Source organism: Anser anser (assembly GCF_964211835.1).
Source record: "Anser anser genome assembly, chromosome: 5".
Lineage (NCBI taxonomy): Eukaryota > Metazoa > Chordata > Aves > Anseriformes > Anatidae > Anser > Anser anser.
In genome coordinates, this window is record NC_139725.1 from 59,799,830 (window position 1) to 59,823,067 (window position 23,238).

At 38.6% G+C, this 23,238-nt stretch overlaps 1 protein-coding gene across 5 annotated transcripts in view; it reads left to right on the forward strand.

The window, feature by feature from the left end:
* PPP2R5E (protein phosphatase 2 regulatory subunit B'epsilon) overlaps positions 1 to 23,238 on the forward strand; it is a 78,158-nt gene that overhangs the window by 48,447 nt on the left and 6,473 nt on the right. For 3 of the 5 annotated variants that reach the window (XM_083839141.1, XM_083839142.1, XM_083839144.1), the window contains 10 exons: positions 9,045 to 9,146; positions 11,071 to 11,163; positions 15,514 to 15,644; positions 15,730 to 15,789; positions 16,398 to 16,506; positions 17,489 to 17,542; positions 17,646 to 17,696; positions 18,575 to 18,694; positions 19,738 to 19,865; positions 22,341 to 22,442. In XM_083839141.1, coding sequence (XP_083695267.1) covers positions 9,045 to 9,146; positions 11,071 to 11,163; positions 15,514 to 15,644; positions 15,730 to 15,789; positions 16,398 to 16,506; positions 17,489 to 17,542; positions 17,646 to 17,696; positions 18,575 to 18,694; positions 19,738 to 19,865; positions 22,341 to 22,442 — 950 coding nt within the window. The remainder of the gene's footprint in view (positions 1 to 9,044; positions 9,147 to 11,070; positions 11,164 to 15,513; positions 15,645 to 15,729; positions 15,790 to 16,397; positions 16,507 to 17,488; positions 17,543 to 17,645; positions 17,697 to 18,574; positions 18,695 to 19,737; positions 19,866 to 22,340; positions 22,443 to 23,238) is intronic. The other 2 variants (XM_083839143.1, XM_083839145.1) reach the window with 1 other exon arrangement.

Here is a 23,238-nt window from a genome sequence, read left to right on the forward strand (position 1 = left end):
AGTTTGGATGCGTTGTTTGGAAGGGCACATGACGTTCTCTAGAATTAGGCTAGTCTTAAGAAAAAAGGCCCTTGCCAATTAAAACACACTCTGCTAAGAAGGAAATACCAGTAATGTGACTTTATGAGCCAGTAATTGGACACTTTGGCTAAAATTTGATCCTGTCTGAGCAAAATGTGGAGGCTTAAACTAATGATGCTGATTTTGCTGGTAGATTAAGCCATGGTAGTTGATGGGAATAAATGTTTGTTATTATCTACAGTATCCTGCAGGGTGTATGTAGTACAGCTTTTTGTGTTTTCTGGAGATTAAGACATACATTGAGGAAACTGATTCTTTTCATTTCAAAAATCAAAAGACCATGGAAATTAGCAAGCTGTTAAACTGAGAAATCTGGATGAATCTTCTTGTTGGTGAGCAACACGTAAGCTCTCCTGCTTGCCTCTTCAGAAATGGGGAACTCAACCCAACATTTACTGTGATCTTTATGCAACATCCATGGATCCTTGCCAGCCTGAGAGAGTTGGCTAATAAAACGTTTTTGAGAGGTACCTTTTAGAACAGAGTATTACTTTGGTCTCCTTTCTTTTAGGTGCAGAAATATCTCTAGTTTCCTAGTGTCCTCTCCCTTCTCTGTAAAGAATAATCAAGTAAAATAAACTGCAATCTCTATAACCAAAATCAAATATCATATTAGATGTCTTGTGGCTTGCAACACAGAGAAAGAAACTTGGTTAAGTGAATATCCAAATAAATACCACAAATTGCCTTTGAAAGCTTAGATTCTAATTCTTTTCCATGGACATAAATCCAGAGGGATTCCATCCCTTTTCCTGCAGGATCCTCTCAACAGATGTAAGACCAGATTCTGTTCTGGAGTGTTTTGTGACTGATCTATTAAATATGAAGAATATCTTACTAAGCCATGAATTTGATGGCATGTTGAAGTACTTTCTTTTTCTTGGCCATTTGTTGTCTGAATGGCATTATGAATTGCTTTATATTCTCTAATTTTGCTTATGTCTAAGTGTTTTTACTCAGCTGGGCAGCTGAGCTCCACCACAGCTGCTCTCTCACCCCTCCTACTCAAAGTGAAAGGGGGAGAAAATATGATGGAGAAGACTCAAGGGTTGAGATAAGGACAGGGAGATCGCTCAACAATTATTGTCACGGGCAAAACAGGTTCAGGGTAGGGAGACTGAAGAAATTTATTGCCTATTACTAACAAGCTAGAGCAGTGAGAAACTAAAAACAAACTAAAGGACACCTTCCTCCCATCCACCTTCTACCTCCTTCCCCCAAGCGGCGCAGAGGAGCAGGCAATGGGGGCTGCGGTCAGTCCCCGACGCTTTGTCTCCACCGCTCCTTCACAGTCCCTCCTTGCCCCTGCTCCCCATGGGGTCCCTCCCACGGGATGCCGTCCTTCCCGAACTGAGCCTGCGGGGCTGCCCACAGGCAGCAGCTCTTCAAGAACTGCTCCAGGTATGTCTCCGTACCACGGGGTCCATCCATCCCCCAGGAGCAAACTGCTCCAGCACGGGTCCCCCACAGGCGGCAGCTCCCCCCAGACCCCCTGCTCCTGCGTGGGCTCCTCTCCACGGGCTGCAGCTCCGGCCCGGGGCCTGCTCCTGCGGGGGCTCTCCATGGGCCGCAGCCTCCTCCAGGCCACATCCACCTGCTCCACCGGGGGCTCCTCCCCGGGCTGCAGCGTGGAGATCTGCTCCGTGTGGGACCCATGGGTGCAGGGGGACAGCCTGCTCCACCAGGGGCCTCTTCCAGGGGAACTGCTGCTGTGTGCCTGGAGCACCCCTTGCCCTCCTTCTGCACTGACCTTGGGGGCTGCAGGGCAAGTTCTCACTCCTTGCTCTCCCAGCTGCTGTGGTGCAGCAGGTTTTTTTCCCTTTCTGAAATCTGCTCTCACAGAGGCGCAAACAGCATCACTTACTGGCTCAGCTCTGGGCATCAAGTCCCTTCTGGAGCCCGCTGAAACTGGCCTGTATCTGACATGGGGCAGCTTCTGGATTCTTCTCACAGAGACCACTCCTGCAGCACCCTGCTACCAAAACGGTGCCACGTAAACCCGCTACAGTGTTACACCCTACTTGCTAAATATTCATCATACTTTTTTTTTTTGTTGTTGTTCTTGGATAGAAATCTTTATGCAAGTCTACCTATATTCAGTCTTACCTTTTCAATTCAGTAAAATCCCTTTGCATTTGCTTCTGTTAGTTCAAGTATTTGATTTAAAAATATAACACTGAATGGCAATTTTAGGGATATAAATAAAACCAGTTACTCTTCTAAGAATTGACAAATAATGCCTCTTGTCTAATACAAATTTGATATATCTTCTGGAAGTGTGTAAAATAGTAGGAGTTGATCTTCAATTCAGCTTGAATCAGAAGTATAAAAGATTGTTTTGAATCCATCCCAAATGCTGAAAGGAAGATGCAGTGTCCTGTGACACCCCCCAATGGACTTGGAGTGAAAATTGTCACATGGATGCAGCTGTGATGAAACAAACATGCCATTGAAGTTCACAAAAATATATAAAAATCATTTCATACTTCAACGTATCTCCTCTTTAATGTGAGGTTTGTCAATTCTGTAGAAGCAAGAAAAGAATCTGTTTTCTTTTATGCGTTATTTCTAAATTCCTCTGTTAGATACTTTTTAATATTCACATTCTTTATACACCTAGTTTGTATAAAAAACAATACTTACCGAAGGAAGAGGCTCCAGCATTCTCTGTTCCTTTCAAAAAAAAAAAAAATCAGTTGGAGGCAGCTCCTCTTGCAGCAGTTGTCCCTAATAATTTTTCTCGACAGTCTGTAATTACGTTTACCCGTATCCATTATTCCTCTTGTTGGTTACATAGGCTTCTCATTCGTCAGACTTTATCTGTGTAATAGTACAGTGGCTAGGTCTCAAGCAAAGAAACAAACTGGAACAATATTTTTATTCCAAGGAATACTTGGATGTCAACTGCATTTTTTGTTTGTTGGTTTTGTTTCGTTTTTGTTGAAGAGGGGTGTACAATCCCACCCTCTATTTTGGCTGTGCCATCTTCTTGAATGCCTTCCTAGTGTTGCACCTGCCAGCAGGCTCAACGTGAATCTCCTGGGGGATTGTTTTCTTGGGTTTTGAAGTTCTATTTTGTTCCTGAGGTTGGAGTCTGAGACAGTATGAGTTTTGTAATACTGTCTGGAGTTCAAGTTCGTGCATTGGCAGACTTCTTGCTCTGTTGCCTGCTGTAGAGACGAGGGTATTGCTGGTACTGTATGCTTTGGTTTGTCCGAGATAATTGAGTTATTGCTATGATATTATACTAGTATAGAATTAGGTGGGCAAGCATTAAATAAATTTTTCCCTGGATCGTCTCAAAATATATTTACGAGGCGGTAGTGGTGCATGGAGTTGTTACTAGCAGGGTACCCTGCTGTGCTTTGGGTCTAGGTGACCTAGAGTGGAATTTCAGAGCTCTGGTTTCCAGCAGGCAGAAGGTGTACCTTTGAGCCTGGGGATATGTCAGTGTTAGCACTTCTAACTCAGATCATCAGTGTGCTTTCAAAGTGCATCTCCTATTTGTTCTCACTGTACTTTGCTGCTTGTTATAGAGAAATTTGGGGGTTTGTGAATTAGATTCATTCCGGACAAAGCATGTACTTCAGGAGCCTGCCTAAAGCTCTCCAACTAGCTAACGGACTTAAAGGCAAGAGATCACTAGAAAATAAGTCCTCCCTCCAAATAGAAGTAATGTGGGTTTTTTAGGGCCTCAGCACCAGCCGTTTTGTTGTACAGACCTGCTCCAGTTGCACTTCCCTGTTTGCTAACACAGCCATATCCTAAGGGTCTCAGTTCTACCATCCGCACATCTGTATGGGCGGAAGCTGCTACTACTGCTGAAGTGGGTGATGAGAAGTTAACCAGCTTAGGAGCCCTGATCTAGAGCTAAAATCTTGCAGGTTTTTGATAGAATTTTTTGGAAAAAAACATGAAAAGGACCACCTGCCCAGTGGTCCGGGTGGTTGACTCTGTTCGTGGTCCATAGTTCATGTAGCCTGGCCAAAAGTAACACTGCTGGGCAAAAAGAAGGCATATAATAACATATATTATTAAACTCTTGACTGTATTCTGGCAAGCAGTGGGGCAGAAAAAGACTTGACCGTTTTGGGTGACTTTCTTGACTATTTTAGTATGAATTTTTGATCCAGTGTATGGTTCAAAAAAGGGAAATAACAGGGAGATGGTCTGGCTTTTTATACATACCCCAACACATCTGGTGTGTGTTATTTGGAGGGGTTATGAAAATACAGGTGGGAGCTTAAAGGAGGGTAGCGAAAACAAGCACAGGATTCAAAACACACCAACACCTGCCTGGGTTCAGGCGCTCTATCTGACTATTTAGCAACAAAGAGATTGAGAAGTGTCATTCATATATATAATGTATGCATAAAATAAAAATACATACGCACGTAGATGCATGCTGCGTATGCAAATGTGTGTGTGTGTGTATATATATATATATGCGTATGTTGAAAAGATCTGATGGTTTAACAGGAACCAGTGGGACTCAGGCTAGTTCAACCTTGAAACCAGAAGCAGTGCCCTACTCAACTTAGTAGTAAAACTTCAGGTTGTGAGAGCTGGTGGAATCATGATATATCAAAACAAAATTGGGTTTTTCTTTTTGTAAGATGTGCTGTCAAACTTCTGGGAACGGTGTAACGGGATATAAAGAAAGATTACAGCTGAGTGACTGCAGTAGTCACTTCAGGCTCTAAAACATGTAAATCCATGAGCAATACTAAAAACAAAACAAAAATGCAAACCCATGTATACAGATGTGTTTCAGAAGGACAAGTGCCAGTGCCTGTTCCATGAGATGTTGTGTCTCAGTTCCAAGAGTTTCACATATGATCTGATTACATTTTGTTGGAGTGTGCAGGTGATGTTAAGCACTGCGTGTGCACAGATATCCAGTTTCAATCTCATATACACAGGGGGGTTTATTTGGACAGTTCCACATACTGGTAACAGAAGAACAGGTGTTCCCTGTGCACTAATTCATTTATCCTGTTTTATATAGCTAATACATTAAACTTCCCGGCATGCACACTGTTTTTATTTCAGGATTCATTCAAGAAAACTATTGCTGATAAAAATCTTTGTTCCAAACAGCATGGAATGTGAGCACCGAGTTGAAACTGAATTTGTGAAGGGTTTCTGTTATAGCACTGATTTGATTGTGCTCCACTGAGGGGCAAAGAGAGGGCTTCTCAAAACAAACATTTATTCCTGACTTCAGACTTAAGCTTCTTAGAACTTTATTTTCTAAAAGTTAATATAAATAATAATATATCTACGGTTCAAATATAAACATGGTGATAAAATCAGAACTTTCTTGAAGCCTGTTACTTTTAACTGGATATTCATAGCTTTGTAGTTGTGGATTGCCAGGTATGAACCCTTGGATCTGTCCAGAACTTACGGTTCATCCTTCATGGTGGTACCAGAGCAGTCTTCTCTATCTTTTCATTTAATTTGAATGAATTGACACTTACTTGTAATTGCCTGGAGAAGCTTTTGTTAGAGTTGTGCCTGAGTGACACTGGCATTGAGCTTGGAGGTTTCTGGGCATCTCCAATTTAAAAATCTATCGTGTTGGCTTTTCCCACTTGCTCCTGGAAATCTTACTTGTTGCTGATGGATTAATTTCACTGACCTGTGAAATTGGTTTCTGGCACTTGGGTGTCTGGGTTGTGCAGAGCGGGGAAGGAGTGCTAGGCTTTTCTGCGCCTGCTTTGATGTGATCTCCTGAAAGGAACAGTCCTGGAGAACGGCGTGTGGACAACTTGGAGCTCACGGTAGGGAATATTTGTCATGATAGAGCTTTCTAGACTATTAGGCTTCAGGTTTCCCTTGCAAAAATAACATCAGGGCTTGGAGGCACTCCTAATCAGGGGAAGATGGAAGTCGGTATTGATCGGTAGTCATTTGCGTTGGCCGTGGGAGAGGAGTCATCAAGGACTGCGTGCGCAGCCTGGCAGGGAGGTCCTTTGGCTTGATAACCAGCCGGGGTCAGAAGGGAAGTGATTCATCTATCTAGCTGAAGGAATTTTGGCACGCTGCTTGGGCCCGGGAATGAATACTAAATAGCTGCCTTCTGCCTAGTGGAGAAAAATTACTCTTTCCAGCTCTGAGGTGGCACGTCCCCATCTCCGTGTGACGGCTGTCAGTCTGTAACACACAGCTGGGCAGCTCGAGGACTTGTTGCCTTCAGTTCTCCCTCGGAGGCTTGTAGACATCAGCCACCCAGCGGCTGCTGATTCACAGGAGCGTGCTGCAAATTGGCACTGCGTGTAAACGAGCTGCCGTGCTGCGTCGGGCTGATTAATGCGACTGTAATGGCACGCATTATCTTTGGAAATTATGATTCCCCTGGGAATCACCTGAAGATAACCCGTTCTGTCTGTTCTCCTCAGGAGAATATCTGGATTTGGGCTCCACATCTTTGCTCCTTGTGCAAAAAAAGAAAATTTAAGAGAACAAACTGTATACGAGGACAGTATTCTACCTTGCCTTGTGTTTACTCCCGTGTGTTAAATTTCTTATGCAAAATACTGCTTTTGAGTTACCTTGAAACTGGCGTCTCTTCTTAATGCACACTCCAGAAATCATTCTGGTTTTGTTACAAGCTTTAGGTTCAGCTGTCAGTGCTGGCACTTCAGTCATTGTTGCTGAAACCTTCGTTGTTCTGTTGTGCTGGTAAGGCCCTGGCACTAACTGCATGAAACTTGGATTGACTTAGTTTAAACTTTACAGGAATTTGTATTTGATTAACTTTTCGTTCTGGTAGTACGTACTTTTCCTTGCGGGTTTTGCTTGTGCCATACTTCAGCATTTGTTCCAGTTTTAAAATGTTAATACCTGACAAATACTTATCTGTTCTCTGATCTGTTGGTACAAATTTCATTAATCTGTATATCACTACATTTATACATCACAAGAATTTCTTATTTCAAATGAAGTTTAAAGCAGAAAAAAAGAGCTGCAGACTGTTTTTATTTTGCTAGTTCCCTATTTTTGTTGAAGTGCTGAGAAAGTTGGCGTTTTCACATGTGAAGTATTAACCGAAAATGCTTCAGTAAGTATTGCAGAATCCCAGGTGTTTGGATGGAAAATGTACCTATTGGTGCCTTCCCCTTTTTACTTGGGAATCTTTGGGCTTTCTTCCTTCTGCGTCCTTGTGCCCAGATATAGAAACAACTCCGCCCTCGTAATTCTGATTGCTTTCCTTGTCTGCCTGCTTGTCTACCTTCTATATCCTCAGGGATATAGAAGGGGGAGCTCAGGAATCCCCGAGGAAGGACAAACTGAAACCCGTGTGTTCCGGCAGTGCTTACCTGGTTTAGAAAAGTCTCTTGGAGGGGCTTTTGAGAGAACTGAAAGAGTCAGAGAAAAAGATGGAGAAGAGGGAAGGAGAATGTCTCCTATTAAATGCTAGTAATCACCTGGCAGGTGTGCATACAGGACTCTCTCTATACGTATATTCAGTGTCTATAAGCACAGGCTGGTAAGTGCCAGGGTTTTATTAGGGTTGAAAGTCATGCGACTTGACAACATGAGATTTACACATACCGTGAAGGCTTCTTTAACACTGCTTTGCCGTAACCGTAGTGAAATACTCCCTCTTGTGGCAAGATGAAAAAAGTCCAAGCAGAAAACCCATACGACCAATCTTTTTCTGTACTCACTGGTTTGCCGTATTTGTTCTTCAGTTAGGCAGTTCTGTGTTTCCCCCTCGTGTTCAGTGAATATTCCTCACTGGTATGTACCACAGGTACTACAGTTTTCTTTTTGCTTCGTCTTTTCATTTATGCAGTACCCGAATATCTTCTCTTTGTCTTGCAAGTTCTAAAACTTCACTTTAACTATAGTCTGTTTTCATCAGACTGGATTGTTTTTAAACTCTTGACTTTAAAGTGCCCTTTTGTATTAAGTTGCCAACATACTGAAAACATGCCTTACAGACTACATTTAGAATATTTACAGGAGTAAAAGGCTGGAAAAATAAATGAGGGTGCTGAAGAGTATACTACTTCTGTTTCTTAACTAGATTAATTTGTCTGAACTACTATGTAGGGGTCATGTATAGACAGGATTAGGAGATAACATGCTGCTTTTCCCAGCTGTTTGATTAACCAGCTTAGAGATGGGTCAAATGCAGTGACAGAGTGCAAAGAAGGCACACCACCACCTTCAAAGTGCAGAAGAGGCCCTGCAGCATGTTTACAGTTTATCAGATTTGCTGCATAATAAGCTGTACACTCCATTCAGCAGTATTATTAACTCAGGAAACCATTCCAGTTGTCTTTGCTTTGTGAGGCTCGTGCCATCACCAAAGCAGCCTCAGCAAAGTACCTCTAAATGAGATTAAGCAAAGTGAAGCAACCATGAAGTAAAATCTGGGCTAAGTGACAAGCAAATAGTATTTGTATAGGATTTAGTACCAAGTTCTGTACTTGGCAAGAACTGTCCAGGCGTATAATGTGTGAATTGCACTGGCATCTAGAGCAAGTGCTGGCAGATGAGACCTTAAGCAGGTATCATTAATGTTTTCCCTGTGCAAAGGAAAATAACTAAGTGTTGTATGAAAACACGCATAAATGCATGTTGATGGCATTTCCCACTCCTCCAAAATGCTATTCCTCTTAACTAGCAGGCCTGTTGATGGCCAGCAGAATGGGGAATAAAATGGTGAGCTCATATGGAACCTGGTGGAGAGAAGTGATGGCAGACGAGGATGATCACTGGGAAGAAGTGTGGAAAGCTGGAGAAGGGAAATCCAAGGTTGGTGGCAGGTTTGTAAAGTGATGTGTTCCTTTGCCCTATACCATTGATAAAGAGCTTTGTCAGGCATAAATAAGTAAAAGGAATACTGCTTATTTGATAGAAGACATGTAGAGTAGGCATAGACAAAGTCCTGAAATCTAGTACCTGTTTGAAAAACAGATCTCATTATTCTTTCTTTCACCTTTCAGGTATCTTGCAATATCTTCAGAACTCTCCCACCTAGTGACAGCAATGAATTTGATCCAGAAGAAGATGAGCCCACCTTGGAGGCATCGTGGCCACATTTACAGGTTTTTGATCATTTATCTCAAAAGAAATGCTTATCAGTACTTAATGTATCTAATCATTTTCAGCAGTTTTTTTTTAACCTGTGAGTCATAACTGGTCTCTGAGATATTATAACAAAATTCTATTTCTGCTCTTCTGCTGTTGCTCTTGGCTTATAACACAGTACCTACAAAGACAGGAGAGTACTTTGTAAATTTGCCCCATGTTAGAACTTTATTTCAAACTCGGGTTGACAGTATCTCTTACATTCTTGTTTTCCTTTGCTGATTTAAAAATTAATTTGTTTTCCAAACTGCTCTGATGCACAGGTATTTTTCAGCAACATCAGCAAGGGCATTGTGGGGATGCTGCTGCAGCAGTTTTGTTTAACTGAGGATAGTTTAACTTTCGTAAAGAAAAGCACGCAGGTGGTGACTGCTGATCAGAAAAACAAATGAGAATCTACATCCCTATCTATCTCCCTTCCTCTCTGTGGGTTGAAGTTTGCTTTCAGGTGGTCATAGCAGGATGCGTGCTCACTGCTGTCTGTCATCACTTCCTCTCCTTCTCAAGTGTCAGTGGAAGGTATTTTGAACAAAAACATAAACTAATTTTGGAGAAAGACATCATCATTGATGCTAGTGCAGTAATTCCTTTATAGACAATATGGGTGCAGATCCTGTCTGTGTTATTCAGGACTATAACTTACGCCATAGGTAAATTTAGAAGAAGTTTGCCCGAGTAGCAGTTTGTGAAGTCTAGGTGTTTCTGAGAGCAAAGGAGCATGATCGATCTCAGCTTGAAAACAGTGTTTTATTTGACAGTTGCATGCACGTATTTGCCTATCAGCAATTTGTTTCACTCTTTCATTCTCTCACATTTAGAATCCATCGGAATGTAGGTATCACCCCTTATTTATAATAAACTTCACAAAATAGAAATCTTAAAATCTTCAAGGAAGCTACAAACAGCTCTGCCTGCCTGGAAACAGCACAGGCAGTTGTGTCTGTTACCCTGTGTTCATTGACACTAGTACTGTAGTTTTAAAAGTCACTGTTCAAAAGGAAAGGATGGAAAAGAAAATATCAGGCAGAGAGGTATCTCTGAATTCACGTTTTGTTTTGATATTTAAGCATGACACTCAAGTTTATGCCACTGTCTATGCAAGTTTAGGATGCTGAATAATTTCCTGATAAAAGAATACTAAGTAGCAATCCCCCAGAACTGAAAAGGTGCAGTAAAGAGAATTGCTAGCTGGTAGCTCATCTCATCGATGACAGGTCAGAGTTGCTGTCTTATGAGGCCACCAGAGTGCCTTTCACTTCCTTTTTGCCTGTTTTTATACTCTTTTTCTATATTGCATAAAACGTGTAATGCTATCCCACTGAATAGTTTAGGCAGAGTTGGAATTGCATGAAAGCAGGCAGGTTTTCTCCATCCCTCTGGCTAATCTTTACAGTAAATTAGGAAATTCTGATTAAATTCTGTTTTGTGTTTTTTTTCCATGTTTCAAGTTGTCATAGAATGCTACTCTAAGCAGTTTCTAATTTAAATTAAATATATCCAACTGTTTCACCAGCTCTTTCAGAATCATAAATTTCTGTATTTGGTATTACTTCAGCAGTCCAGAGGCAGTTTAAATATGCTTTCCAGTTACCCTGGTAAGCTTTATGAGATGATAACAAGCTCTACAAGATGGCAGTGTCTGTTCTTGGTGATGAAATGTCTCTGACTGGAGTTAAATAAGCAAAACTAACTTACAAAGCTTATGTATTTAATTTTAACACTAAGGTAGCAATTTGATAATAGATAATATTTTTCATCTTTAATCCTTCAGCTTTGTGGAAAAATAAGTATTTTATTTTATATGGAAAGAATTTACTGAAACACTTAAAAATACGAAGAGTAATGAAGTCATAAACTAAAACATTTTTTTCCCTTTTGCAGCTTGTATATGAGTTTTTCATACGATTTTTGGAAAGCCAAGAATTTCAGCCCAGCATTGCCAAAAAGTACATAGATCAGAAATTCGTATTGCAGGTAAGCTGATCTGTTTTCTTTAAGGCTTCATTTTGCTTTTGAAAAAAATTGCTTTGAAAAGATGCTGTTTGGAATTTGAAAGTGAAACTCCGTTTGCATCAGAAAATTATGAACAAGCGTTTACAATGCAAGTTGTCAAACTACAGAGATAGGGGAAGTGTGTGTGTGTGTGTGTGTTTATATGTAAGTCTCTGTCGCTGTAGATATGTACAATACTTGGACAGGCTCCAGTTTTAATATGTTAATCAAAATATTTGACTAGCTGGAAGTGAGAGTGAGCTGAAAGGATAGCTGTTGAGAAATGAAAGCCTTTTTGTCAAGTCATCTAAAAATGCTGCCATCTAGGGAGACTACTTTAACCCCAATTTTAATGTCTTAATATTGTTAAAATATTTCTATTGGAAGGGGAAGCTATTTTTCTCTACTGGAGAGCTGGCATCAAGGGCAGAAGTTTGTTAACATGCCTATTCCCCAAGTAGCATTGAAAACAGTGATGCTATAGTGCTTGGGGAGGAAGTAAATCAAAAGGCCATATAAAGTTCAAGCTCTGTTAAAAGCATAGAAGCAGCAGCATCAGTAATAAACAACATGGACAAAGAATGGGAAGCTTTATCTTTGAAATTTGTTTGCCATTATGCCTAAGTGGAAGAGAGCCTCAGTCAGTGAGCTGGTAGCCAGATTGTTGGCACATCTCATCCTCCCTCTCCTGCTTCACGTGGAACTATAGTAGGTAGACGTCTCTGCTGGGGAAGTTTCTCCCAGGCATCAACAGAGGCCAGAACAGAGATAGCTGAAGGAAGGTGTTTTCTTGGATAAGCCAGGAAACTTCATAGATATGCATCCTTTGCCTTTTTGTCTTCAGCTTTCAACAATAGGCCTGTCTTGTGTTTTATGTTCCCATGGTGAATTAGCGCTTTGCATTTAGAACCCCTAAATCAGATAGAACTTTGTGTTTAAGGCTTGCTTGTAGCTTGCTTTTGAAATCATGGAAATTTGTCAAGATCCCTACTTAGTTGGAAAAGGGAGATGCCTTGGGGAGTGAGACTTGAATAAAAGTCAAACTAGATATGGCAGGAGAGACTCAGCATTTCTGAATACCTTTCTCTCACCTCTTCTTCATGGAGCTTTTATTTTTCTCTGTGATGCTCAGGCAATAAAAGCCGTGGTTTTGCTGTCCTTGTATGTTATTCATATAAAGAATACCTGAGAAACTTAGCCAAGAAAGCAATTTCAATCCTTTAATTCAAAGAAGGGACTTCAGTTTCCTTCGCAAGACCTTCTTCACTCTAGAAGAGCATTGGAATATGCATGTTTTTATTTTATCCATCTTCTAAATGCGAGTGTTTTTATGTGGATCAAACCTCTGTGATGAAGTTTCCTTTTTGTTCATCCAAATAGTGATTTGAACAAGGGGTTGCAACAATCCTGTCATCCAGTGCCTGGTGGAGATGTCAGAATGTGACTGGGGGGAAGTCACTCTTGACAGGTTTTTCCAGACTAATTTTATTTTCTTCAGGTAGAGCAGGATTGACTTAGAAGGAATGTTTGTGTTCAACTTCCAAATCTAGAGAATAAACATTTCCAGGTGCTCCTGTTACTTGTTGCTGGGTTTGTTTGTGACTGGTGGTATCCTACTCACTTAAACCTTTTCAAGGCATTCAGCCCTTTTATGATTTGGCACAGGAGGTGCCAAACGCTTTTAAATAGGTCTATGACAAAGATTTTTAAGATCCTATTAGTCTTCAATAAATCTGCTAAATGACAGAACATATCTCCTGAAAGGGGGAAGTGTGATATTTTGAAACCTACTTATCTGAAACGTATGATACAACGATTGGAGCTCAAAAGAATTCTAAGAATTTGAAGCTCTTGCCATATGGTTGGGTGATGCATTTTTATATAGTGCTTCGCTTAGTGTGTCAATTGAAGATTCATATTTTTCTATCAAAAGTTCTGCTCAGCCTTATATACACGTGCAAATAGATATATTTCCATGTCTATAAGTGTTTCCGTGTGATCTATAGGAACTTGAGTGTGCTTGCACTTCTTCTTACTGTATTTTTTTGTGTGCCCAGAGTTAGGAACCTGTGTTTACAGGTGACTTACGTTGGAAACCAATTTGAGCCTTAAGAACTTTAAGCATGTTGGGTGTTTTATGACACCGACAATACAGCTGTGACAATCTTCCTAATCAGCTTTCTCTCTAACTTTTTTTTTTAATTTGATGGAGATTTTTTTAAAATGGGCATTTTTCAAGTTTTTTCTTGATTGCTTGTTTTTTGCTTTTTTTGGTTGTTGTCTTTTGTTTGGTTGCCTTTTTGAATATAGATTTGTTGCTGGCTTTCAGCTGTGTGTTTTGCTAAAATGTCGTACACTAACAGTGTAACTGTTCATTTCTAAAGACTGCTGGTACACAGCCTGAAATGGTTCGCAGTGGTTGCTAAGAGACATGCTGTTGAAATACCTCCACAAGTATCTGTGTTGCTGTAGGTTGCTATTTTGGAAATTTTATTTCCCTTTTCTGTGTATATTTAATGTCAGAGTAGTCATGCAAATTAAGGAAGTCTTGCAGCTTGTCCATAAAAATAAGACTTTATAGTTGAAAACTGATAACAAATTGGACAAATCAAAATAATCTTTTTTTTTTTTAAATGACAGACTTAGTCTGACTTCAGTAATGTTTCCACAGAGGACCTGTGTAACAGAACTGGAAATGTAAATACTTTGTTCCTAAAAACAATCCAATAAGAAAATTAAAAACATAAGTGCTTCCAGCTGTTTGCTGTCTTTGGGTGAAATTTGCTATTTGGGGAAGGATGAGGTGACTATTTATTTATTTAACTGCAGAAGTGATTTAACGAATGAATGTGTTTATAACCTCGAGTGGGCAGCTGACAAACCTCGTAATTTCCTCACGAAATTCCCACCGCAGATCCTTACTGCATGGAGAAGAAGTGGGAAACATCCAACGCAATGAAAAAGAACACATACATCAGTCCTAAACCTGACTTAGAAAGCAAAATCGCAGAAAGCTTAAGACTCTTTAATCATCTTTTTCTGATTTTTTTTTCCTCCTTAACCTCCTCAAAATGGAGTAGCAGCTTAACAGAGATAAGGTAGCATACATAGACTTACATATCAACTTATAATAGGTGTTTATAATTTATCTGATTGTAAAGCCAAGATAATTTTGTTTTCTACCATTCCTGTAATGATTTTCTGCCAGCATCTTAAACATTTGTAAGGCCTGTTTGGCATATTTAATTTCTCTTGCAAGATAGGTACTAGTTGACAGTTACTTTATTTTTCATGCAGGAGAGATAATCGTTCCTTTTCATTACTAGCTTAAATTTCATCATTTTCTGTGCAGTTCTTTTTTTTTTTTTATTTTAAGTTTACCCTTAAATTCGTTCCAGATGTCTGCCAAAATAACAAATGGTGTGGTGTCAGAAAAGATGGAGAAGGGGTGAGGTGAAACTCAGATATTTGTCATAGAGGATTCAAGGGGGATAGAACGTAGATGTGTAGCTGACATTCCTGCTGCTTGTTTTGTGCCTTAATTCTAAGAGGCAACTTCGGGTAGCAGTGGTCAAGGATATGTTTTGTATAGTAAAACACAAGAGGATGGTATTCTCTTTTGACTGAGTACCACATAATTATTTTGCTGTTTTAAAATCTGATTTAACAGTTTCTTACTAAAGTTTTTTTTTTCTTTGTTTAAACTGAATTGAAGATAACATTTTGTTCAACCTGGAGGATTAAGTCCCTGATTCTTTGATTTATGTTGAGATTAGTGGAGATCCTGTGACAGCAGATCCAGTGCTGGCACAGATTTCAACGTTGAGTCTTTCCACATCGTGCAGGCCATGTAATCACTAGGAAGACTTAAGAGTTCATAATACAAATTACAAGCAATTAGAAAAAATGTGACATTGACACAAAATTGCGGGAGCAAAATATTAGAGCAAATGAGCAGTGTCTTTCAATTCTGCAGAGTGAGGGAGTAGGCAAACTGTCTTAATTTGTAGATGCGACAGCATCATATTATTTATTTTGGGGGAGGAAGAAGGCAGCATTTTAGAGCCAGTTAATCAAAAGTGTCTTCATGGTTGGAAGATTTCCAAATTTTTGTGTCAGAAGTGAAGATCAATAAGCTGAGCTTCATGATGTTGTACCTGGGTTGCAACAGACTTTTTTAATTCTGTATTTCTACACCTTGGGTAATATAGATGTCATGTTCTTACATGTATAAGCTTGCATGAATTTAACTATCATATAGAAGTCTGTGTCATACTTGGCAAATGTAAAGTCAATATTCAGTTTTCGTTCTTCTTTTTCTTTTAAACACAGCTGTTGGAGCTATTTGACAGTGAAGACCCTCGAGAACGGGACTACCTAAAAACAGTCTTGCACAGAATTTATGGCAAGTTTCTGGGTCTTAGAGCATTTATCCGAAAACAGATTAATAATATTTTTCTACGGTAAGTTGTGGGAGAATATATTTTTCTCTTATGAACATTGTAGGAAACTGATACATTAATGATGTTTAACTTCTCTTTTTTTTAGATTTGTTTATGAAACTGAACACTTCAATGGTGTAGCTGAACTGTTGGAAATTTTAGGAAGGTAAATGAGTCTTTATTTATTATCTATCTCAAACTTCCATTCTGAATGTGTCAGAATAGTGTCAGACTTAGAAAAAAGTATTGCTATAAGCCCCTATTCTGAAAACAAATGTGTACATGTGGTCATCTTTAAGCCCGTGTGCAAATCTATAACATTTTTGCCAAGAGTATTTGACTGGATGCAAGTCACAACCAAAAGTGTTGGATGGATTTGTGTGTGTTACACTTCATCCTTGAGTGCTATGGATTTTTTTTTAAGCATGCTAACAGTGTGAATGTCTCAAATGTAATTCTGGTAAGTTAATTACCCAAGAACACCTTTTGTATATGCATTTACAGAACAACAAAGACAAGTTCTTATCTGTTGGGCAACAGGTTTGTGCAGCTGTTTATATCATTGTTCTTAAGTCAGAGCTGAATTACTACATAGATAATACTGCACTGCTAGTACAAAGGAGGAGAAAATTTAGCACTTGTTAAGATAGCATGATCCTGCTATTTGTAAACGGGTGCTGACTGCTAAATGATTTGAATGTAGAAAGATCTTGTTCAGACCTTCAAAATGTTTTCTATGATAACACTAACAAATATTTCTCTTCTAATTTCTAGTATTATCAATGGTTTTGCTTTACCTCTTAAGGCAGAGCATAAACAGTTCCTGGTGAAGGTGCTGATTCCTTTACATACTGTCAGGAGTTTATCACTCTTCCATGCACAGGTAGAATTTATAAAAATATTTTCTGATCAGTTAGAATGATATTTTTTTTTTTTTGCTACTTTGGAAATTTAATTGCCTAGCACATAAAAAAAGTGGGGGAAAAATCTTTGTAATGTGGGAAAATACAGTAGTTTTTTATTCATTTGCTATGGTTTTTATGATAAATATCTTCTATTCTGATTAGGTAATTAAAAATGTAACCTACATTTATAATTTTTATTGTTTAGTAGTTTAACTCTTCAGTTTTCCTCTCTGCTATTTTCCCATTCTCACAAGGTTGCCTTTCTCATTCTATCATCCCCTTTCCTTGTCCCAAGAGGATATCCAGGTTTCCTTAGTCTTGTCCTGTCTAGACTCTTCATCACTCTGGCAACTTTCTGAATAGTAATCCCCTCACTTTTGCATAACCTTAAACATTTTCCCTCACAGACCTCTTAATACCACATTTATGCTCTCATATGTCCTTTTATACATTCAGTTTTCATGATGATATTTTTCTTCTGTTACGTGATACCTGTTGCCTTTCTGTCTGATTTTCAGATAGCGCAGTCTTTGTTCTGCTTTTCAAGCAGCACTTGCTGACTATGTTACAGGTTTTAGCTGTGCTAGCACATCTTGCAAGTTTTCATGATTTTGCCAATATACAAGAAGTGTAAAAAGTTATTTCAGAGAGTAACAATCTTCTAAACTTTTGTTATATTCCTGTTTTTAGAATTCTGAGCTGCTCTGATTTTTGAGTGAGGTACTTTGTCACCTTAAGGTTTTTGTGATGTGTTACCTGTTGTTCCTGTGAACTGGACTTTGAATGGTTTGCACAGTGCAAACTATGCATCTCAGTTTAAAATTGGATACATTTTTAGAAAGCTGTATAGCATCTTGCCTTGAGTCTCTTTTTTTTTTTTTGTGGTTTTTAAAAATGTTTTTTTGATATCTTTATAGAAATGTTCTAACTTCGTTTTCTTAAATCTTTGTCTCTTCACAGCTGGCATATTGCATAGTACAGTTTCTGGAGAAAGACCCCTCGCTCACAGAACCAGTAAATATTTTTCATATTTTTTTTCCATCATAAACAGCTTATTTTTTGTGAGGAATGTAAAAAAATAAATAATAAAATCGAATTTATTTTTCTTCTAATTCAGGTCATCAGAGGCTTAATGAAATTCTGGCCAAAAACCTGCAGTCAGAAAGAGGTAAATGATATGGTAGTATTAACAACAACAACAACAAAGTTAGTTTGCTCTGTGATATAATATGCAGGGAATTTTTAGGTTTCCCTGGGTAGATTGCATGATGTTGTGTTGGATCTTGGTGTTAGTTCTTGTAGAAGATTTTCCATACTTAAATTCTGTGTTTGTTTTTTTTTTTTTTGTGTCGTTTTCTGGATAGTTTTGACTATGAAGAGAAAAGCTTCTGATAGCCATGGTTTCTACTCACAAAATAAACACTGGTTTTTATGTAGAGAAGATGATTTCTTTTTGTTTTAGAAAGGATAGAATAAATATATAGAGGATAGATTGGAAAAACTGTTCAACTTGGAATTGTTTATATATGAGGATAGTATTTTTCCAGAGTATATGAAGAATTTTTTATTTTTGGCATATACCTGCTGAACATGTCAAAGATGCAGTTAATACTTTGCATTTTTGTTTCAAATTCTTAATGCAAATCTGAATATCCCTGAAATTTTATGACACAGCAAAACTATTACTTTGAATATTGCTTTGAAAAAGGAGTTAAAATTATGACTTTCCTCAATTAACAGAGTTAAAGACTTCGCCATTCACAGTCTTTGTATGAGGCTAGGTTTTCAGCATGGGTATGCTGGTGCAATTCTGAAGTTTGCTTTAAAGTACTACAAATACAGTATTTGCTGATACTTCTTTCTTTAAGAGACTACATACAGAGGCTGCCAAAGCTAGAACTGATTACGTTTTTTGAACAAGAGTCTTATTGAACTAGTGGGAGCTTCCATTTTTCCCTGAAGCGGTCGGATTTGAGGGTATGCAGCATTTTATTGATCAAGATAATTCGCAGTTGTTGAATTCAGTTCTTCATTCCTTGTCTGCAGGTCATGTTCCTAGGAGAGCTGGAGGAAATCTTGGATGTAATTGAACCGTCACAATTTGTCAAAATCCAGGAACCCTTGTTTAAACAAATTGCCAAGTGTGTCTCTAGTCCTCATTTTCAGGTCAGTTTGTATAGGAATGTATAGCCTCAATTTCAAACATAACCCCCCCCCAAATGTAAATACTATTTTACATTATGTGGTTTTAAATACTTGTCTTCTGAATTTCTGTGGAAAGGTATGTTGCAGTAGATGTTTAGTTCTGAGTTCCATTGTAACATTTTAAATATATTTGGGGTTACAGCACAGAACTTGAGCCACATTGAGTTTAAATTTTATCCAGGCAGAGTTTGAGCCCTTATAGGTATAGGTACTCATTGTATGGCCTTTGGACTGATAGGCCCAGTAAGATCTATTTGCTTCCTTTTTTAATGTGGCTGTTGTTCTACTACCTCCTTCCTTCTCTAAAGAGATGTCTGGTTAGAGGTGATAGATCCCATAAACTATTTTCTTTCTTGCATGATAGCAAGAAGGGGGATGAATAGGAATTAAGTTTAATCATATGCGAAGATGAGACAGAATTCATGGCTTGTATCATCTCTGTATTAAGTTACGTGACCTATCCTGGCACAAAGGCAGATGGGACTGCTGTAGGCTCTTTCTTGGTCTACATCTGTTTTAAGTACAGTGTAGATCAGTGTTTTCCCTCCTAGTTCCCATCTCCCCGCCAAGGTGATTTTGTCATTACTACCTTCCCCACATTTAAGATCTCATCTCACATGTTCCCTGCCTCCTTTCTCTTGTATCCTGGGGCTGTTACTTCTAACTGGGAAGTCACAGGATTGAGGGAAAGGGGAGATGGTAAGTCCTTCCACTTGCCCTTCCCTTCCATAGCTGCGGTATTGTTGCATCATCTGCTCTTGGTCTTCAGTGAGTCACACTGTATTGTTCAGGGGAAAGAGAAAGTGGATGCTGTGGGATCTAAATTACAGTACAAAAATACCATTAATGCAGGTTATAATACTGATTAAAATAGAGTTTTATTTCCCAAATTAATGATTTCTGTTCATTCATCTTAGTGAAATTCCTATGATTTGGTTTTACTTCGGATTATTACAAAAAATGTATCTGAATTCCCATTAATATTTTATTCCTTTGATTCAAAGGTGGCTGAAAGAGCACTGTATTATTGGAATAATGAATACATCATGAGTTTGATAGAGGAGAATTCAAATGTTATACTTCCCATCATGTTTTCCAGCCTTTATAGGATTTCTAAAGAGCACTGGAATCCGTAAGTTTTTGCAATTAAATTTTAAATTACCTCTTGTCAAACTGCTGATCAACGTAGGGAAGTGTCTGCTGAAAAATGACAGAACAGGAAAGATCCAGATTCAAAACTGACATGAGCAGGTGCAGCTCTGTTCATGCCAATATAAATTAGACCATGCTTAAGCTTGGCTCAAAATGTTATTAATTATCTGGTATGTAAACAAAAATCAGTACCTTATGGGATAAAAATAAACCTTCTCATAAATTGGAAGGAAGAGAAATCAGATGTTGCATTGTTATTGAAGAAAAAATGTTGCTCATCAAGTATTTCTCGTAAACAGATTTTTACAAGCTAGTTAATGTGTTAAGTGTGTTCCTAAATTATCTAGAATAATATCACTTGGCACTAATAAAGCTTTGTGGTTGTACTGCGGATGGTACTGATCCCCCTGGTAGACTTCTGGTACGAGCATTTTTCTGAATATTTATGCAGCATATATACACCAGTATGTTCTTAGGTTGGGTTGTTTTTCTAAATGCGTTTAAATACGGCTGTTCTCTATTATGCACGATTATAGAGCGGTAACTTCCTATAAATATCCTCTTAATTTGACTTTTTGATTTTTAAACTTGATGACCTAGTAGAAAATGTTGTAATAAAAAACAGTGTTACAGTTGGATGTCACGTATACTCTACTTTGGTTGAGATGTGTTTCTAAGCCAGAGTGGTGACTGTTTAGTAAACCCAGTGTGCTGTGGTCAGGTCCCAGTTGATTTGTTAAGGCCTTATTGTAAAGCATTTGTAAAACATGTCGTCTTCTAAAAGGTAAAATATGTCACCTTTTAAAAAAGGCAGCTGAGGGGAGACCTTACTGTACTTTACAATTACCTTAAAGGAGGTTGTATCAAGGTGGGGATTGGGCTCTACTCCCAAGCACCAAGTGATAAGATGGGCAGAAATGGCCTTAAGTTGTGCCAAGGGAGGTTTAGTTTTGATATTAGGAGAAATGCCTTTACTGAAAGGGTTGTGCGGTGTTGGAGCAGCCTACCCAGGGAAGTGGTTGAGTCACCATCCCTGGAGGTCTTCAAGATATATAGATAATAGAACACAAAAAAGACACTTCCCATGGCATTAATACTACGTTGCCAGTCTCAAACCAGCCTGCCCAACCTTGTGTGCTATGTACTGGGATGCTTCTGGTAATAAGAATATGCCAGTATCCCAGATCTCAGAGTTTTATACCCACAGGAATGTTGTACCTTTGACATGCAAACCAGGTTAAGATGCATGTAAAATAAAGAAGGTATTTAAGGAATCTTTTAAAGAACATTCTTAAATGCAGGCAACAAAAATGAAAGCTTATTGAAAGAAGTGAATAATGGATGGGGATGGAGAACTGGCACGTTTCCTGTATAGGTTTATATTTAAATGTTCCTAGCACCTGTAGCGTTCATTTACTTTTCTGGATGAAGAGTTGTTTCATAAGGAGACCTATGTCTGTATATGATAACTGTGGTATTGGATGAGGAACTGGGATTTCTTGATTGATAGTCTATTCAAATTCTTTGAATGTTTTCAGATTTTTTTTCTTTTCCTTTTTCAGTTGTTCAGTTGCTTCTTTATCTTCAGCTCTGCCAGAAAAGAATTTTGAACTCTAGATAATCAGACTATTGGTAGACCCATATTACTTTGGAAATGCTGTTATATTTTAGGTTATTTATCTAGTCAGTTGGTGTAAAAGAGTAAACTGACTATAACTTTCTCAAACCTTTGTGGGACAAGAATGCCTTTGAAACCTTTTTGAAATAACTAGGATTATACATCACTTATTATATGAACAGGTCACATTTGTCATGTTTTATGCAGTTAAGCAACTGGAATTAAAATAAGCAGCGTTATATTGGCTTTTGTGGTAAGGTCAGGAACAGCAAAAAGCAAAGAAGGCAGGGGTTTATATAGATACTGTGTACTGCTTTGCATAGGTACTGCAATATCTCATCGATGAGACTTTTTTTTTTTTAAGATTTTATTTTATGATGTACCAAAGTGAAAATGAATATGAAATGTAGTGGTACAATGAAATCACTCTTGGAATGAAGCCTTGTATTTTGCAGAGATGCACTGAATATTCAGCTTCCTAGAAAAAAAAAAGTTCAGGAAATTTGAATCATTCCCTTTTTGTGTTTACATTCTGTTACTTCTGCAAGCACTGATGATTTTAATCTCCGGAGTTGCATTCAGAATTGCTCCACATCAAGAGCATTTTCTGTTGTTACCTTTTACCCTAGAGTTTTGGTTTACGCCATGTAAGTAGTCAGTAGAGACATGAGAGCTGATTCTCACCTTCAAATGTGTTAATCAAGAGTAGTTCCGTAGAAATCAAAGAATTATCATACTTGGAAGAGCAGAAATGATGGTAAGAGAAATACTTTTCTTTCATGTTTGATTTCACCTGAAACTAAAACTCCTTTCTTTTTCTTTTTTAATGTTTCACAGGGCTATTGTGGCTTTAGTCTACAATGTGTTGAAGGCTTTTATGGAGATGAACAGCACCATGTTTGACGAGCTGACAGCCACTTACAAGTCAGATCGTCAGCGGTAACTTTTTAAAGCTTTTTTTGTCAGCTGTGCATAAGGCCTGCTGTTTAGTTTATTCCTTACACTCAGCTGCAGTTGCATAATCTCATACATAATTGACACAGTGCCTTGTTTTTTCCTCTGTATTCTCTTGAGCCTGCTGTTTGCAAGCTGTAAGATAATGTCATGTAAATGTTGTTCTTTATTCCTTATAAAATACAGTACCTGTTGCTTAGCTTGGGAATCTGTACAGAATTCCTTTTGACCCCATATTCCAAGAGAGTTAGACATATAAAGCTATTTTCTGTTTTTTCTGTCTAAACATCAGGAAGCAGGTCTTTTGGTGTGCGCTTGACAGAACCCTGTTCCAGATCGCTCAGAGAGGTTGTAGAGTCTGCCGTCTTGGAGATCTTCAAAAGCCATCTGGCATGGTCCTGGGCAACCTGCTCTTAGTTTTCCTAAGAAAGGGGTTAGACCCAATGACCGCAGAGGTCCCTGCCAACCTTAAACATTATGTGAAGCTCTTCAGCAATAAAAGAAAACAAGTGTTTAAAGATGACACTTCACTTAACGAGTTAAAAACAAAACAAAAAAAACCTCACACAGTTTGGAAAAAGGCATAAGGGAAATCCCAAAGATTTAATTTTTCCAAAACACTGCTCATAGGCTATATGTCTTAAAGCAAAGAGGCATCTCTCAGTTCTTTTGGTTCTTATTCAGAAGTCTTGCTGTAGCTGAATCTTTGAGTATGCAGGATCCATTAGGTGCACCACTCATACAGTCATTAGTTCCACCCTAATGATATTATGATACGGTA